The following is a 19,931-nucleotide window of genomic DNA, read 5'->3' on the forward strand; positions in this document are numbered from 1 at the left end:
TTCAGGAAAATCGGGTAACCCTAAGATCTTGGCAGGTGAAATGAAAAGCAGCATCAGTTGGAGCCTGCTTTTATGCAACTGCTTCAGCTACTTCTCTCCCTTCTATTTCTATTATTGCCCCATTAGACTGTTGTCCTTTCCTTTTATCAGTCACTGCATATTTTTCCAAGCCCTTAAAAAAGATTTGTTTTTCCACCTACAAAATCAGTGGAATTTTGCACTCTGGGGTTTTTATGCAGCTGCAACCTGAACACTAACCGCGCGTGCAACATCTGACGCCAGAACGCCAATGGCATCGGGGGGGGGGGGGGGGGAGGAATGCGCTCTACGTAATCGGTCCTCCAGGGGTGCTACAGCAGACACAACGGACAGAAAAGCAACCGCACCGAGATTGTCCTCTCTCGGCTCCCATCCTGACGTCACCAGGGTCCCACCTGAGCCACAACAAAAACAACCCCCACCCCCACCCCTCTCCTGGTTCCGGAAATCGTCGCTTCCGCTTGATGTTACCACCTCGTCGCGTAGGCCCCTCGCGGCCTGCCTCGTTCTCACCCTCTCCTGTCCCCAGAAAGGAACTGGGGGGTAAGGGGGGAGGAGGAACTACAAGTCCCGGCAGCCCGGGCGCGCCTGCGCGCTGCGATTTGCGCCATCTTGAAACCGAGGCTGGACTCAAACGACTCGTCTCGGCTGGCTCGTCCGCCGCCGTGGATGGTGGGCTCTCGGCGGGGAGGTGGGTCGGGACGTCGGCGCGCTCTTGCCTTCCGGGTTCGTGTTGACAAGCCGGGGGGTGGCTTTGTTTCTCTTTGTTCCCCCGTTTCTGACTGGCTTCCTTGACCGCTACGGTCTTCAGTCTAACGGACTGCCCCCTCCCCCTTTATGTGTGTGTGTGGGGGGGAGGGAGGTGTGGTCGTTCTGTCCCGCTTGTCGTGAGCTGGGGGGAGGGACTGGAGCGCTTGAAGCTGCCGCCGCTTTCTTCCACCTTGGCTGACCGTGTCTTGGCTGCTCTTTTGCCTTGCAGGGAGGGCGAGCGCCGCGGGCGGACGGACAGGATGCCTGTTGTGTGGCCGACGCTCCTGGACCTCAGCAGGGATGAGTGCAAGAGGATTCTCCGCAAGCTGGGTACGGTGCTGAGCTTTGCCCCCCCCCCCCTCCTTCCCTCCACCCCCACACTGGTCTTCCCCAGGGCTGCCAAGACTGCGAGGGCCAGGCCCAGGGTAGCTCTTCCAGAACAAAGATGCCGCCTGGAAGCTGCACATTCGGGGGGGGGGGGGGTTTCACTAAATGGGGGGGGGATCTTCGCGCTTATTGGAGGAACCTCAGGGCTTATTTGATGATCTGGCAGCCTCACTGGTTGTGAGATCAAGAAAATGCTGTTGCCTGCATTGAGCTTTTCAGACCCCTCTCGGGCCTCTTCTGAGATGTGTGTGTGTGTCTGCTTTTCCGTTGTTTTTTGTTGTTTTTTTGGATGGAAGTGGGCTCCTGGGTTACGGATCTGGATTCCATTTGAGATTCTGCAGGAGCCAGAGGTCACGGTTATCTGGAAGGCTGGTGAAGGCCTGGCTGTTTTGCAGATTGCGGGAAATCGGTGCCTGCTGTTTGGGGAAACATTATGGGGTTTATGTTTGGCTTATGGTATGGGGCAGGTAGGTGGGGGTGGCTGGGATGGTGGGGTTTGAATTTGGTTTTCTAAACTGCTATGATGATGATGAATACTTATAGTCCGTTACTCTCCTTAAAAAGTAGGTTGAGCAGGTTTGCATCTAAGAAGAGGGTAGCGTCGGTCCTGAACTACATAAAACAATGTCTAAAAAAATAAATAAAATAACAAAACTTTGGAAAACAAATATGATTTCAGTAATTTACAAAAAAAATAAAAAAGTATATACAAAGGACAAGATCATAGTTCTACTAGTAACATTCCATAATTTAGCTCCTTGAAACCTAAAAGATATCTCCCATGATTTTTCAAAGTGACACCACACAAGATAGAAATTGTAACAAACAATAAATACGCATTCTTTGACTTTTTGAGCCATTCAGTAAAGGCAATCAACAAAGTTGTATTAGTTAAGCAACAACTTTCTAGAATTTTAAAAACAAAGCAGCAGACTTTAAAGTATACGTGGTTTCACAGGCAGCCAGTGCAAATTGATTAATAGCAGCACTACATGATCAAACTTAGACTTTTGAAATATAAGCCTAGCTGCTGTGTTTTGAACTGGCTTTATCCTGTGTAGCTTTTTTTTATTAATTCTCATATACATGATTATATGAGCTAACAAAATAGACACACAGGCAGCACAAGCTGTTTATTTTTTATTTTACTTTGATTTCTAATTTATTTTTATGCTTGCGTGTATTTTTTTGTACTCTGCCTAGGTATAGATGGAGTATAAATGTACCCCCTCCTTTACTAACGCGTAGCGTGGATTTTAGCGCTGGCAGCAGCGGTAACTTCTCCAACACTCATAGGAATCCTATGCGTTAGTAAAGGAGGGAGTTAATTAATAAATGTCACTATTTCAAACTCTGTAAATAAATCACAGTTTCACCAAGTGGGGTATTTTCATCAGTATCATTTGAATCTCTTGTCTTTCTAGACCAGTGTCCCGCAAACTTTTCCAGCCGGCGGAACACTAAATGCAGTGCCCCGGCTGGAAGTCATCCGGAAGTCGATGGGATGATGTCACGTGCCAACATCCGCACATGTACGGATGCCCGTCTTGCTGCGACCCCGCCGTTACGGGGATCCGGGAGGTGCAGTGAGAAGAGGAGAGACACTGACCAGGAGGAGAGTCATCTACGCTGGTTGATTTCCTACAGGACGTGCCTCTCGCCACGAGAAACACATCCTTTAGGCAGGCAGCTGGCATGGACGACTCTCCTCTTCACCTTCACCAGTGTGTTGCGGCACACCAGAAATCTCTGGAGGCACACAAATTGTGATACACTGTTCTAGATGGAGGTTTAGTAGTTCTACTGACTTGCCAATAAAGTCAGTACTAGAAATTCTAGGCTAATTATACTGCTTCTGTTCTCTTGGGATATTTCATTCGATAATCTTACCATCATAACCCCTGTGAAGTGAACATTCATCTGGACTGCTAGTCATGTTTCTGACACATGTATCCTCCAGAACTGGGTAGAATACTTCAGACTATTGCATATTGATAACTGATGAAGTATCATTATTGCTTCCCCCCTCCCCTTTTTGTTTATTTTTTGCTGGCTATTTCTTATGGGAGTGAGGCCACTAATGGGGAAAGGTAGCTAGGAAACAAATATAGTAAAGATTTAAAACGCAAACAGCTTTTTTTTTTTAAATTCCATAAGCTGTTTTCTACATTCTTCTGAATTTATTTATTCAATTTTCTATACCATTCTCCCAGGGGAGCTCAGAATGGTTTACATGAATTTCTTCAGGTATTCAAGCATTTTTCCCTGTCTGTCCCGGCAGGCTCACAATCTATCTAATGTACCTGGGGCAATGGGGGGATTAAATGACTTGCCCAGGGTCACAGGGAGCAGCAAGGGTTTGAACCCACAACCTCAGGGCTGAGGCTGTAGCTTTAACCTCTATGCCACACTTTGCAATAGTAATAATTACTTGTATTTAAAATGTATGGAACTATATTAAAAATATATATATATATTTTTTAATCTGGTGCAATGTGGCCTAGCATTGCTTTCCAAAATCATAATCTTCTAACTTCTATGCCCTGGGAGCAACCATTGTTTTGAGTAGGACCAGCAATGACCTCACCTGGGACAAATTCTGAAGTGACTAATGTTTTGCCATTTGCAAGGTTGTAGCTGATAATTTATCTGATTTTATGAATATTTATTTGTAAGTTTCATGGGGCAAAAATAGAATAAAATATAGAGTTTCTAATTTTAGATGTATATAAAGTTGTAAATTAAATGATTATTCTCTAGCTAGTTAGGGGGGGGGGTTCTTTGGTGAGTACAGGATATTAGTGTGTATAGGTGTATTATCTACGCAGGTACCTCTTTTCTAATCAAATCATAATTAGTGTAGCGAAGCTGCCATCAGTGTGGAATAAGCACAAAAACAGTGTGAAAGATCTAGGTCTAGGGTTGAGGGGGAAGTGGTGTTTATGCTGTATTTAACGTCATAAGGTTTGTTGTTGCATTATTGATGTGTAGGGCTTCTGATTTTAGGTTTTAACTGATAATTGTAGACGTCATTTAATAGGGATTCTTACATTTCTTTTGGTAAGTCCGCATCTAGTCTGTTTTCAGGATATTCACAATGTGCATTAAGCGTGCTGCTACATAGTCTTCATGTGTATAAACATCAAGCCTATTTACTATGGGTATTCTGAAACCCAGATGGCTATGAATTCACTATAGCAGTTCATGGAAGGCTCAGACAAGCTGCTCGTCACATAGTTTATTAGGTTGTTGGATAACTCAGAGACTTCTGCATCTGCCCATCTACTTGAACAACTGATGCCTCCTTGGCATACCCCTCCACCCCAGGGTTTACCTTTATAAGCCCTTGTGGTTCAGCGGTGAGTTCAAGGAACAAGTGATCCTATTCTTCAAAATGGCTGCTGTGAATTGTGAGGCTTATATAGTAGACCCTGTGTGTGTGTGTGTGTATGGGGGGTGGGGGTCAAAACTGGGGAGGTGGGTATAGCCCAGTTACTCAACCGTTGGTTAATCTGGGTGTCAGATAACCAAAGGTTGCTTAACTAGGTCTCTTACTTCCTACGTAGGCTTCCTAGAATTTCTGAACAGTTTCAAAAGATGGGTGGTAACGTATCTTGCATAAATACTAATTTTACACCAAACATGTGCTTTAAAATTGTTGCATAATGCACAGGCCCAGAATGGGAGAGAAAGAGAATAATATGCTGTGGATATTGAACATTTAGCATGTAAAATTTGACATTCTTAAGATAAGTTATAAATGACAATTATTTGGATTTAGCTCACACTTTTTCAGTAGTGGTTCAAGGTAAGTTAGTTATGTATTTGGAGGTATTTTGTCATTTATATACAGTGCAGGGGAAAATATCAATTATGGAATGTTTTTAAGGAATAGTGTTACATCTTGATAACATTCCATAAGCTGGATATTTCTCCCTACACTTAGAGATTAGAGAGATTTTCATACACTTGAAAATCTGTTTCTTGCATGTTTATTATGATAATCTTAAAAGCCCAATTGGCTAGGTTTGCCTCCAGGTGAGGGCTGAAAAGCACAGCATAAGGTGTCTACATTCTGATCTGCCTGTGATTTGCCCTATAACGGGACAGAAGGAAAACTGAGCAGTGTGACAAAAAAATTAAGCAGTATTTTAAGCTTTTGTTGGTTGTAGGAGGAAGGCCATATTCAAGAACTGTATTAACCTCCCCCCCCCCCCCAAGAATCACAAGACCAGAAACAAATTGAGCTGAATTAGGAAAGCTTAGAGTGGGTTCTAGAATACTCTAATATAGGCCATCTGAATGTATAGTTAGATCAGTTTGTACAGATTTAAAACATGAAAATATAGTTGGAAGTTGTAATATGGAAGGTAAAGTGTTTGAATAACTTTTGAAACCATAACATTACTAAAAATGTATTTGGATATGATATTTTAAAGATTGTCTAGCCAATTGGTTTGCAATGGAAAATATTAATAAAAGACTAGGTTTTTAAAAGCATTTGACACAGAGAAGGCCAGATTAAGCCAAATACTTTTTAAGAAGAATGATTTGCCCTACCCATGAAGCCACTCAGCAAACACAATCCCAGCTTCTTCTAGGGCAAATAAAGTCCTTGGTACATGAACAGAGTTCATGGCACTTCACTTATATTTGCACAGTTTTAAGTTCAATAAAAATACAATTGACATAGATCTTTGCAGTTTCATTTTCCTTAGAAACTGGGCATAGCATGGGAGTTGTATTGTAGTTACTGGATTATACAATATACATTACATTACATTAGGGATTTCTATTCCGCCATTACCTTGCGGTTCAAGGCGGCTTACAAAAGATTTATAAACAGGGTTACAATGGGATAACAATAGAATTGCTAGAGTGGTAGAGAGTAGATCTTTTGACATTTCTTTGGTAGTTAAGAACAGGGAGGCTTAACAGAAGATTTATAAACTACAATTGTCCTTGCTATGATAGTAAAGGGTAGATCCTTTGTCTATTATTAGTGTTGTTGAGAGAGTGTGAGGTTAGGGCTGTTTCAGGAATTTCTTGAAAAGTATGGTTTTTCGTTTTTTTCTGAATGTCCTGTAGTCTGGGGTGGACACCAGAAGGTTGGAGATCTGGCCATCCAGTCTTGCTGCTTGAGTGGCCAGGAGGCCGTCGTGTAGTTTTGATCGTGTTACTTCTTTGGTCGGGGGGGAGTTTTTCTATGTCTGGTTGTGGATGCTGGGATGAGGCGGTTGTTCAGGTAGGACGGGCTGTCTCCGTTAAGAGTTTTAAATAACATGCAGTAGAATTTGAATTGTATTCTTTCTTGAATTGGTAGCCAATGTGAGTTGATGTAGGCTTCTGTGATATGGTCATGTTTTCTCAATGAGTAGATGAGTCTTAAAGCTGTATTTTGGATTGTTTGTAGTTGTTTGGTCATAAAGGTTGGGCATGGGAGGTAGAGGATGTTGCAATAGTCTAGTACTAGGATTAGGGATTGTACTATAAGCTGGAATTGTGTTCTTTCAAAGAATTTCCGAATTTGTCTGAGGTTTCTCATGATAGCGAAGGATTTCTGTATTGTGTTGTTTATTTGCGGTTGCATGGTACAGCATCTGTCTATAGTTATTCCTAGTAGTTTTATGGTGGTGTGGATGGGGTAGTTGATTGAGTTGAGTTATACTTGAGTTGAGTTATATACTTATAAATGTCACTTATTCTTCCTTTTGGAGCCTAAGGAGATCTTAGTTTTTCTTCTGTAGAAATGCTATCCGCTATACTAACTGTTTAATCAGAGCTGGAAATTGGCTGGCCCAGTGTCTCAGGTGATAAGTGCTGTGCAGTGCTGGTTCACATTGCTGGGGATGCTGTGGAGATGACCAGTTGAACAGATTCAGGGCCCATGATTGTTGGGTTCGGAAAGAAGTCTTGACCTCTCTAGTTCAGGATTGTAATTGCCATAACTAATGTAGAAATGATTGGGGGAGGGGAAGGAATCCTGATAAAACTCATGGTGTAAATCCCATCTGTGATTCCAAAGGAGCTGGAGGAAAGTTCCAGGTCAAGTTCTCTTTCTTCCCCTTCCCCATGACAGCAGGTTGTATGGCTGGTTGTTAGGAGGACAGCTTGCTGTGGTCTTCCTTTCCTTAGTTTATCCCAGGTCTGAATTTATTGCCGCATTACCTTACTAGGGGCAAGACTGTCAGAACTGAATAAAGGGAATAGGGGGGACTTGCATATTGCCTTTTTATGGCTTTGGCATTCAAAGCGATGGGCACAGGATGATTAAGTGACTTGCCCGGGGTCGCAAGGAACAGCACTGGAATTAGTTGTGTTGAGGTAGATATATTAGTTGGTGGAGTGCATAGAGACATGCAGTATGATTTTTTAATTTAATTTTATTTTTTTTAAATCTTTATTCATTTTCAAATCTTACAACAAGTGTATAATAATCAATAAGAAAAATTTTTAACAAATCACTTGATAATCTTACTTATAATCCTTAAAATATATAAATATAAAAGAATCCCTTCACACCCACCCATTTATTAATAATAACACAATTAGCAATTATTATCTTTCCCAATCTCACCCCCCCTATATCTTATCTAATACCAAGGTGTTAATCTATGATTTTTTTTTTAATACAAATGCAGGCATGAATTTTGGATATTGCTGATTTAAAAAAAAAAAAGAAAAGAAAAAGCTAAGGCATGTTGACCAATGCACAAAATGCTCTCTAACAGTTAATTTCCCTGATTAGTAAATTTAAGTGATACCCCAAAACTGGTTTAAAGGAACTTTAATGTTGCCTAAGCCTAGTGAACATGTATAATGTTGAAAAAAAAATCTATGTAGCAGGATGCATAGATACCTAAAATTTGTTACCTGCTGCCATAAGAGGCACTAGGGTCACAAAGTGGAAGAGGATGCTCAGGGAGCAGAGATGTTTATTTTGGGTAGAGAGCGGAGCTTGTGGCAGCAGGAATTGGATACAGAAACAGCTGCCCAGGCTGGAAAGTGGAATGGTAGCAGTAAGGGCTGCAGTTGCTGAGCTGCAAAAAAGTGAGGAATAGAGGAAGGAAATTTTCTGTAGCTTTTAGAATTCTTTTTTCAATAAGGGATTTTTTTTTTTTTTTAAACGGCACCTAAATCGGCTGGCACCTAGAAAAATGGTGCTGGCCGCGTTTCAGTCACACTTAGGCACCATTTGCAGAATATTGTCTAGTGGTGCCTATATAAAAACTTAGGTGCCTGAAATGTAGACTAGGGTTTTAAGGGCCTACATATCGGATGCCTTAAGTTTTTGGAGAATTACGCTTAACGGCACCTAAATCACTCTCTGCCCATAGAAACGCCCATTTAGGCTTCAGGCATCGCTATCTTTTTTTATAGAATCATAGAGGCACCTATTGCCCAATTAATTTTTTTTTCCCTCCAATTATTGCCAAGTTAGGCACCCTTTATAGAATCGGCCCCTTATCACCTAAGCTGATTCAGCTAATCTTGTAATTTAAAGGTTAGTATTAAACTATTCTGATAGGCATCTTGTAGATTTCAAAAGCCAACGTTACCTGAAGATATGAAAATTCCCAGATGTCTCATTGCTTGCGTGATTACAATTTGATTTCTATTATTTGATAGCAGCCCACTAAGAGGAATCTCCCCTTCAGCGATTAGAATGTGAAATTAAATCTGGAGAGCAGAGTGTGTGTAGAGCAGCGGAAGCAAAGCTTATAAAAAGAAACAAACCACCACCTCCCAAAAAAATAATTCTTCCCTATCTCCTTTTTTCATGCACACACAAGAACAAAAAGCAAAAAAAGAGCAGGACATTGGAAAAAGGAAGCACATGAAAAGCGAGCAAAACAATAACAAGGTATATAGCTTTCTCTGGCTGCTGAAAGTTTTGGCTGGCATCCAAGATTTCAACATCTTTTTTTTTCCAGCCCTGTGTACAGTGATTAGGACTTGGGCAGCAGCCAGCAGAATTGCTTCCCACAGCAAGGTTTTTGTTCTCCATTCACAACTCTGCTTTCTCTATTAGGCAACCCCTGTACATTCAAAATATGCTATGGTATTAGATCTTTGGCAGTAAACCACATAATAGTAAATGTTGTGAATGTCAGGGAGGCCATGGAATTGTCAATATATTAGGGCAGATATTCTTAACCCAATCCTCAGGGTATACCCAGCCAGTCAGGTTGTCATGATATCCACAGTGAATTTGCACGCACTGTCTCTTTGGTATGCAAATCTTTCATGCATATTCATTATGGATTTCCTGAAAAATCGACCGACTAGGTTTGCCCTGAGGACTGGGTTGAGCAGTGCATTAATGTTGCCCATTAATAAAGAAGATATAAAGCTACTTAGCATTGCACGGCTTCTGGTGGATTTCAGATTTGGTTTTGCATACAGTTTAATGCCAAAACTTTGACTTGACATCTTGAAGTAGATGAAGATTGTGAAACCCATTTCATTTGTGGCATGTGTCCTTTAGACATCTGTATTACAAGTCAGCGTCCGACTGTGATTTTGTGCCTTTATCTTCTAATATGCAAAGCTGAATCTCCTGCAACTCTGATACTGCTTAGATTAACTTGGCACATTCTCAACAAGCTTGCTGGAGTTGTTCTTACATCAAGTTGGTGAGGAGATGGCACAATTACAGGAAACTGAAATTGTGCAGAGTCTACTATGTATGAAGTATCCAGCATATGCTATTACAGGTTTTGTTTGCATTTATCAGTGGTCCTGCAGTGCTGGAAGTTTCTCTGTTAAATAGGTTTTGCATATCTGGTTGTAGTGACCCCTCTGATTCCGTCTTCTTGATTTCTGCAGTAGTTGTGGTCACTGTTATTTTGCCCTGCAAGGCTTGCTGACCTCAGTAATTTTGCACTGTAACACACATACTAGAGAAATGTAGACTTCAGGGCTCTTGATGTTTTCTTTGGGAACCACTGTAGAGAAGTAGTGTAGTGGTTAGTGCAGCGTCCAGAGAGTATGTAAACCGCTTTGTTATAACCACAGAAAGGCTGTATATCAAGTTCTATTGGAGAAAATGATGGCAGATAAAGACCATGTGGCCCTTTTACCTTTTAAAGTTTCAGCCATAATTAAAATTCTGCCTTTATTTCACATTTAGCCGCTGATCAAAATTTTTGAAATCACTAAAAAATGTAATAAGTACTACAAATTTTGAAAGGGTGTGTTCCAGGAGCTGTTCAGACTGTGGTGCTGAATATTGATGAATAAAGCATACTCTTTTTTTTTTTTTTTTTTTTTTTTTTTTTTGATCATTTCATCATTTTTAAAATTTTATGACTTAGGAATACCTGATTAAGGGATGCACATTTTTTTTGCAGTGGACTCTGATATTTATTGAAAGCTTCTATACCGCTACTTGTGACTGGGGAGTCAATTCAGAGCGGTTTATATGAACTACAGTAATGGTGTTACAATACATATGATACATGGTAGCAGTGTGCTGTAGACACCTCCCCACCCCGTTTTCCTTCTTGGCTTGAGTCCTTTGTCTTTAGGACCCTGTGATATGTTGTGTACTGCACTGCATCACATTGCCCTCTTTTAGGCTGCCTAGTAGAAATCCTAGCGCTTAGCATGAGCATTTGGGTAGTTTCCAGCACTTTGGGGTACAGTAGTGCTGACCCAATCCTTCACCCACTTGTGAGACAGCTTTTTGTTAAGACTTCCTATTTGTAACATTTTCCTTTGTATATTTCTGGGCCCATTTAGTAAATGACTGGTGCTGTTTTTTAAACTTGTAGCACCTTTTGGAGAGTTGCTTTTTTATTATTATTATTTTTTTTTAATCTATCTTAATTATAGCTTGCTGAAAGATTGTACAGGTCAAATTTGTTCTTTTTGTTCATACATGAGGTAAATTTTGGTTTTGTCAGTGGAAGAACACAATGTGATCTTCACATGATAAGCTTTCAGGTTTTATTTTGGTTTTGATGAATTGCTTATTTAATTTACTAAGCGAAATACAACTTTAATACAAAATGTAGGCATATACCATTTAATTTTTAAATATAATAGGTTAGACTGACGGACTTACAGACTAATAGATACATAAGGTAAGAAAGGGCAGAACTACAATTCAATTTTTTAGAATATAGAAGAGAACATGAATGGAAAGAACATTAGGAAGGGGAGAGTGAAAACTGAGGAAAAGCTAAAATAAACTTTGAACATAATTAAAGATTAAAAGCATCTTTAAAGACTGCTTCTGACTCAGCAGAAATTAGAGATCAGTTAAGAGGTCAAGGAAGCACCTATTTTCCCAAAGGGAGTCCAGATTGAGAGTTGTGTGCTGGAGGCAGAAACCAAAATGATGTGAGCACTCTGAGAAAATGATGGCAGATAAAGATCATGTGGCCCATCCAATCTGCCCATTCATGTCACCCACTATCTGCTCCTCCCCTAAGAGATCCTACATACCTTTCCCATACTTTCTTAAACTCAGATACAGACCCTGTCTCCACTTAGTAAAATATGAAAAAAATTGCACTTCAATTATTCAGCTACAGTGATTTACAATGAAACCTATGACATCACAACTCTCAAAGAATGAACATCTAATATCCGTTTGCATCATATAAACAAGATCAAAACCAATTGACCTGCTGCCTTACCGCATCAGATTGACATCAAAGCCCAAATCACTTAAGAACCATCAGTTGTAATGTCTCTCCATCATATATCAGAATACACAGTATTTTTGTCCAAGCTTATACACACAAATGAAGTCAGTCGCCAAATTAGGTCCTACCCATCATTAAAAGATGATCAGGCCTGTAGACTATTCAGGGCCAAAACTATAAAATACCATTGTTGAAAGTGCATGTTTAGAAATACACTGAAAAAGATGTCCGTCGCTGAAATGCTAAAGAGGCATCTAAATAGAAAAGTTTTTACTTTCTTGCTTTGATCTTCTGGTTCATGCTGTATAAAAACCTGATTTTGTAGTTCCTTTCTCTTGCCAGAACTGGAGGCATATGCGGGTGTTATCACCGCCCTGCGTGCCCAAGGCGATCTCAACAAGGATAAGAAGGACCTTCTTGGAGAACTGTCAAAAGTCCTCAGGTACATTTTCATTTGTTTGTAGTAGCAGTAGGGGGTAGACATGTTTGACTAGCAATCTGCACTTCCTGGTTTTAAGATTCTGCTGTTTGTAGACTAGGCGGAGCACTGTGCTGCCTGACTGATTGCAGTGGCAGGTGTTGATGCACACTGGAAATATCTGTAATGACCTTTGTTTTTAGTATGCCCTTGTGAATGAGGCACCATAGAACATTTAGTTTTCAGTTGAAAAAAGTGGCTCATATTGCAAAGCTTAAACTCTGTGTGATGTCTGCTTAAGAGACTGACCTGATGAGAAGGAGGATATCACTTGCTGATAAAGAAGCTTTCCTTCAATCTTGCTCGTTGAGTAATATTGCATAAGATACCTATCGGGTGAGCACTCTTCTGTAAACTCAAATTGGTGGAGCTCATGACCATCTCATTGGACTCCTATTTGCTAAATACAACAGTCTTTCTAGGCTTTTAAATTCAGCAACAGAACAGTCTCGTGCCTGCTGCCAATTGTAGTTTTCATCTTAATTCAAGAAGACAGTCATATGAGCACTCATTTGTTTTGTTCTCTTAAGATTAATAAAAGAAGTTAGAGAGCAAACTATTTCTAGTGCAAGAGGCACACCAGTCTTGAACAAGTGGGTAGTCACCCTCAAACCATGAGTTTATCTTGCAGAAAGTGTCAATCTTTTTTTGGGCTCCATCTCTTACCTCAGTGGGCTGTACTATAGTCCCTCAGTTTTCCTTTCTGCAAATGAGTTGAGAAGGTAGTTTTCCTTTCTGCAAATGAGTTGAGAAGGTAGTTTTCCTTTCTGCAAATGAGTTGAGAAGGTAGTTTTCTGTTCTGCTCTGATTTCAAGTATTTTAGTACCAGATCTCAAGTTTTGTTTTTTTTTCCAGTGCTGCAGAGGTTCTCGGTGGGTACCAGGCAACTCTGACTGCAAGAGAAAGAAAGAAAAGTGCTGCAGGGGTCTATAGCTGACAGGCGTCTCTGTGGAGTACCTGCTTAATCAACCTGCACTAATAGTGGACACTCAGAGGCCATTCTCTTGAGAGTGAAACTCGCTCCTGATTTAGGCAGGAGCTTCAGCACAGGCAGTGGGGTCCTGAGGCAGTCCAGTGGGCCAGAGAAGGGTTGGCTGCATTTTTACTTCCCTGTTCATCATCGCGCAAAGAGCTGTAAGGTGGTTGAGATGGCAGGGAGAGATGATGCATGAGGAGAGAAAGAAATGTTGCACAAAATGGAGGGGAGGAAGGGAGAGATGCTGCATAGAGGGGAATAGAGAGGTTTGACCCAGAGCACAAGGCAGGGAAAGAGAGAGAGAGAGATGGTAGACAGTGGGAAAGAAACAGAAATATTAGATTTGGCAGTGGAAGAGAAAGCACAGAGATGGAAGATCGATGGTGAGCACAGAGAAAGAAGAAAACGCCAAATGGGCAGGAGACCCTGTTGAGCAACGGAAGATGAGCAGAAACCATGATTTGAATAATAAAATGACCAGAAGGTAGAAAGAATAATGTTATTTTATGTTTTCTGATTAAGGAATGTCAGATTTGAAATGTTTATCCTGCCTGGTGTTAGCGAGCTTGAGCTAGGACCTAACAGATAGAGGAAAAGTCTCTTTTTTGTCTTGTTTACACCACAGCACTGGCGTGGGGTTAGAGAGGGCAAAGGGGTGGGTGAAGAGGTTACAAAAATAAACCCACCAGGCTGTTTGAAAAAAAAACAAAAACACATGATTGGGTGGGAAAAGTTAATCAAATTGAAAAATCAATTCAATAGGCTAAATCGAATAAAAATAATTTTCCCTGAATCGGGCAGCACTAGACAGCGGAGTTGAGACAGCATACGCTAGTGTCTCCAGCTGGTGTCTTTCCTCTTCGTATCTCCTCCTGGGTGATACAACAGATGCCAGAGTCTATGGCTGGTGGGGGGTCATTGCGAGGGGTGTTCTATTCCAAACAGTAGTCATTCTCTCAGAGGATGCGGTCGATCAGCCAACTGGAACTAAGAGCAATCTGTCTGAAGCTCAAAAATCTGGGAACCTCCCTGGAAGGCAAAGTGGTCCATATCTTTTCAGACAGTGCCATGCCAGTGGTCTATGTCAACAGGCAGGGAGGTACTAAGAGCACTCACTTGAAATTGGAAACCCACTTGTTTCGGTGGGCCGAGGTCTGTCTTCAAACTCTCTCAGGTAGACAATGTTCAGGCTGACTACTTGAGTCAGCACACCCTGGATCCCAGAGAATGGGCTCTGTTGCAAAGAGCATTTGACACCATAATGTATTGATGGGGACATCCGACATTTGATCTGATGGTGATGGTGGCCAACAAGAAGCCTCTCAGGTTTTTCAGCCAAAAGATAGGAGACCGGAAGCGCTGGCATGGACGCATTAGTACAGAGGTGGTTGGACACAGGTCTGCTGTATGTGTTTCTACTTTGGCTGATGACAGAGCCAGGTCATCTGAAGGATAGCGTCTTGTCCAGGTCTGGTAATCCTGGCCACTCCAGATTGGCCATGGCAGCCGTGGTACACGGATCTAGTGCAGCTGAAAAGGGACAGGTTCCTCAAGCTTCCCTTTCATCCAAATCTTTTTTCATAGGGCCTGATTGCCCTGGAGAATCTGGAACAGTTTGGACTTGTGACCTGGCTCTTGAACGTGCAGCATTAGAGTGCAGGGGCTATTCTGAGGTGTGGTTATTGCGAGTCTTCTAAGGTCTAAGAAACGAGCAATGTTATCTCCTATGCAAAGGCATGGAAATTGTTTCACAATTGGTTTACCAATAGAAGTGTGGTGCTCTTCTGAGCACTGGTGGCAACAGTCTTGGACTTCCTTCAGGACGGCCTAGAAAAGGGACTAGCAGTCTCCTCTCTTAAAGGTTTAGCTTGTGGGTCTTGTATGCTTTTGAACACAAGTAGATAAGTCCTCTTTGCCATCTCATCTGGATATTTTCAGATTACTGAAAGGGCATTGTGGCTTCATCCACCGGTGGGATAGCCTTTCTCGACATGGAATCTTAATACGGTTTTCAAAGCCCTAAGTTTTTACATGGGATGTCGCTTATGGACCTCACAGTGAAGATGGTGTTTTTGGTGGCCATAGCTTCGGTAAGAAGGGTCTTGTAACTACAGGCCTTGTCCTATAGGGAGTTGTTCCTCCGATTTTCTGAAGCAGGAGTGTCATTGCAGACCGTGCCTTCCTTTTTGCTGAAAGTAGTTTCGGCCTTCCATGTTAATCAGGAGGTCCATTTGCCCACATTCAGGCCAATTGGTCTAAGAAAGAGGACAAGAGATTGAAGTTGCTGGATGTTCAGAGTTCTTTTTCGATATCTTGAAGTGATGAACAAATTTTGTCTGTCTGATCATCTTTTTGTCTTGACAAATCCTAGCTGGTGAGGGAGGCCAGCTTTGAAAGCTACCATTTCCAGATGGATTCACAAGTAAGTTTCTTCAGCTTATATCAGTTGTGGGAAACAATCCCTTGTATCCTTGAGGGCATTCTCCACCAGGGGTGTGACTGCTTCATGAGCAGAATCTAGGGCAGTACTGCACAGAGAAATTTGTAGGATGATAACATGGACCACCCTTCATACTTTTATGAAGTTCTACATGGTTGATGTAGCGGCTCGCCTGGACACAGCTTTTTCCTTGATGTTGGCAACAGGTGCATCTGTCTGACCCTGTATTTTGGGACTGCTTAGGTATGTCATAAGAACATAAGAATTGCCGCTGCTGGGTCAGACCAGTGGTCCATCATGCCCAGCAGTTCGCTTCCACGGCGGGCCCTAGATCAAAGACCAGTGCCCCAACTGAGACCAGCCCTACCTGCGTACGTTCCGGTTCAGCTGGAACTTGTCTTACTTTGTCTTGAATCCCTGGAGGGTGTTTACCCTATAACAGCCTCCGGAAGAGCGTTCCAGTTTTCCACCACTCTGGGTGAAGAAGAACTTCCTTACGTTTATACGGAATCTATCCCCTTTTAACTTCAGAGAGTGCCCTCTCGTTCTCCCTACCTTGGAGAGGGTGAATAACCTGTCTTTATCTACTAAGTCTATCCCCTTCAGTATCTTGAATGTTTCGATCATGCCCCTATCAGTCTTCCCTTTTCAAGGGAGAAGAGGTCCAGTTTCTCCAATCTCTCGCTGTATGGCAACTCCTCCAGCCACTTAACCATTTTAGTTGCTCTTCTCTGGACCCTTTCAAGTAGTACCGTGTCCTTCTTGATGTTCTCTGCATCCCTGTCCTCCTCCTCCACTGCTCAAAGTGCTTCCAGTTCCAGGAGTCTGACTTGTTTCTTCATGCTGTCCAGTTCCCTGCATCGAGTGCATACATAAGACCGCCTCCCAGAGGGGAGGTAGTCGTACATATGGCAAACGGTGCAGAAAACTGGGTAGCTCACCTTCCTGCTTCTGTCTGCTGCTTCATTCCTGCCTGCTTGCCGGTCTTCTTTGGCTGTCCTCTGCGTCTTCTGTGGTTGTTCTTTGTGTCTGCTGCGTTTGCCCTCCTTGCTTGTTTGTGAGTTCTCTATGTCTGCTGCGTTTGCCCTCTGCTCTCCTTGCTTGTTTTTGTGTCCTCTGTGTCTGCTGCAGTTGCCCTTTGTTCTTCTTTGCAGTGACTCGTCCCTTCTCAAGGCCCTCTTGCATTAGAAATAAAGATTAGGTTTTTATCTTGGTAATCTTTCTTGTAAAGAGGCACATCAGTCTTGAAGCCTGCCCTGTCAGTAGTCACTGTCACCTGCTGGATGTGGTCAAGAGTGTTTTGAGAAAAAGTGGACTAACTGCCTTAAACAGGTATGTCTTAACAGATGTTTGTATTCCGATATTGAGCAAGGTTGCAGAGTTAATCGGTTTCGGCCTTATCTGGGGGTTGTCTAAAGTCCTTACGGTAACCATAACTGTTGGTGCTGTTTGCACTTAGGTAGGTGGCTGCTTATTCAACCTAGGTTTTGTGGTTCAATTTTCAAATTTAGTAGTTGCAATTTTATACTGTGTTTTTCATGTTACTTAACAGTGCAGAAACAAAAAAATTGTGAGACTGATGATCTTGATCTGCTCTGCTGCCTTTTTGTGGAATCCCACTGGTGGACTTTTTCCTGTTACTTAACAGTGCAGAACAGAATATACTTTATTGATTGGGGAGTTCCCCCATGTTCTCCTCCCTTTCTGTGTATCCTTTATTATAGTTCTATTTGATTGCTTTGGTACAAACTGAGGGACTACAGGACAGCCCACTGAGGAGGTGGAGCTGAAGAAATTAATTGACACTTTCTGCAAGACAAGCTTACAGTTTGAGGGTGACTATGCACTAGTTCAAGACTGATGTGCCTCTTTACAGGAAAGGAGATTACCAAGCTAAGAAACTAATCTTTTTTTCTGTTTTTGCTATTGCTTTATTGGCATGAGTGCATCAAAACCAGACATGAATAAGAGAGAGTGTGTGTGCAAGCTCCTGTGCTTTCATTTTGTTCCAAAAACTGTATTTTTCAGACTTTACTAGTTAAAAAGGGAATTGAAATTCACTTGATGTGCTAAAAGATCAACTAACAGAAAACAAGAGCTCTGCTGTAGGTGGATTAAATAGCATTGGAGCAGGTGGCTAAGAAACCCTGCTGGACTGAATTAATCATAATTAAGCTTTGCTGGAATGTTGGAACAGCTACCTATCTGGATACTACTACTGGCTGTTAAGGTCTCCAGCTGCAGCAGTAACTCTCTTCCCCCCCCCCCCCCCACACACACACACACTTCTTCCTCCTGTAACTTATGGGATGAACACAGAACAATTAAAGTTTAAATTGTTTCCATATCTATGTAAATCAGTTAATATGCTCACAATAACCCTGTGTTTCCAGTTACCAGTACCATATTTAATCTCAAACCTGCCTCACCCCCTCCCTGTGTGTGTGACCAATGCAATCAAAAGAAAATAAGGTTAGCAGACAAGTCTCCATGACTATTAACTATCCATTTTTATGAATACATGCAATCTGTCTTAAATAATCTGAACACAGACTAATTAGAGAAGACTCGTAAACATGGTGGGTAAGACTTGGGAGTTTCTGTAACTTGCGATCATACTGTATATGAGCTTTTGAAAGATTGCACAACATCCTGACACCTGAGTTAAAAACTCAACAGATATTAAGGGGTCTCTTTTTTTTTTTTTTTTTTTTTTTTTAAATAAATAGGGGTTCTCAACCTCAGGATACACCTAGCACTCAGGTTTTGAGGATACCCATCATAAATATGGCCGAAGGAAAATTTGCATGCAGTACCTTCATTGTCTATATATGTTATGTTATATGTGATCTAATATGCCGCCAGATCCTCCAGAGTGGAGTTTGAGGTGGGTTACATCAACATTTTGTTAGATAAGATTAAATACAATGTAAAGTTAAAAATCAGATTAAACTTCTAACATTGTCTTCCAACATAGTGGTTTACACATAGCATTTTCATATCACAGAGGTAGTTATGCAGTGCAAAATCAGGGTTGTACTAAACTCCTAACTAGGATTTCCGAAATAGCCATGTTTTGGGGGGGGGGGGGTGTTTTTTTTTTAAAACTGAGCCAACATATAGTGTTAGTATAAATCTCTGTAGTTAAGTGCTCCTTTTACAAAGCCATGTTAGGATTTTTTATTGCCGGCTGTGGCGGTATCCGCTCCGATGCTCATAGAATTCACATGAGCATCGAAGCTAATACCGCCATGGCCAGTGATTTAAAAAAAAAAAAAAAAAGCGTCTAATGCGGCTTTGTGAAAAGGGGGGGATGAATTACAGTGAATTGTCTTATATTTTATCCATGGTGGGTAATCTGAAAACCTGATTGGCTAAGTGTGTTCCAAGGATTGGGTTGAGAACCACAAATCTAGGTGCTTGATTCTCATGGCTGCTGCTCCTTCCAACTCGCCAAAAGTTTTCATTCAGTTTGCAAGTTCTAGCTATGTGGACGGAATGTATCTTGGTTAAAAAATACCTACATGGTCGGAGCCAGTTTTGGCAGGTTGTACTTCTAATGTTGTAGCACACCACTCACAAGCTCTTTAACTCTTCTGTGTTCTGTTGTCAGCATTTCAACAGAGCGTCATCGTGCAGAAGTTCGAAGAGCAGTTAATGATGAACTGTTAACAACTATTGCACATAAGTGAGTCAACAAAACTGTGTTGGTTTGGGTGGACCTAGTGGTTTAGTAGTAGTTTTGAGCGCTGGGTTGAGTTAATTAGGCCTAGATAGCTGTCATTTGTGAATAGTGACACCTAGTGGCTGCTTTTAGGGTCCATGGTCATATGATTCCAGAATGAGCCCTGGCGCATGGCCTGTAGAAGTGGACAGAGTTAATGTCAGTTGAAAGAAAATAGGAAAAATCTAAGAATAATTGTAAATGATGTCCATAGCTCAGTGAAGTTGGTTCCAATTGATCTGAAAGTTCAGAAAAGTAGAGAAAAACTATTGATTTTCAATTAATTGTAGAAGCTGACTTGCAGAATGAAACTACAGTATACTCCTGCAACAGGTGGCTGAAACCACTAGAGAAAGGGAAATGGTTTATAAGAGTGACACGTAGTGGCTAGTTTGGATTCTTTAGAGTTAGAGTTCTTTAGAGAACTCTTTAGAGTTCTTTAGAGACACATTGTGTGTCTTCTGCACAGCTCCCTTTCCCTC

General features: G+C 41.6%; 1 protein-coding gene across 10 annotated transcripts in view; it reads left to right on the forward strand.

The window, feature by feature from the left end:
* The first annotated feature begins 452 nt into the window (after positions 1 to 452).
* The window catches only part of EMSY (EMSY transcriptional repressor, BRCA2 interacting), a 140,348-nt gene continuing 120,869 nt past the window's right edge, over positions 453 to 19,931 (forward strand). For 7 of the 10 annotated variants that reach the window (XM_033949278.1, XM_033949288.1, XM_033949284.1 and 4 more), the window contains exons 1-4: positions 453 to 582; positions 1,019 to 1,119; positions 12,174 to 12,273; positions 19,339 to 19,413. In XM_033949278.1, the coding sequence (XP_033805169.1) occupies positions 1,050 to 1,119; positions 12,174 to 12,273; positions 19,339 to 19,413 (245 nt within the window). In that variant the 5' untranslated portion in view covers positions 453 to 582; positions 1,019 to 1,049. The other 3 variants (XM_033949282.1, XM_033949279.1, XM_033949280.1) reach the window with 3 other exon arrangements.

The sequence above is a fragment of the Geotrypetes seraphini genome, chromosome 6 (genome assembly GCF_902459505.1).
Source record: "Geotrypetes seraphini chromosome 6, aGeoSer1.1, whole genome shotgun sequence".
Classification (NCBI taxonomy): Eukaryota; Metazoa; Chordata; class Amphibia; order Gymnophiona; family Dermophiidae; genus Geotrypetes; species Geotrypetes seraphini.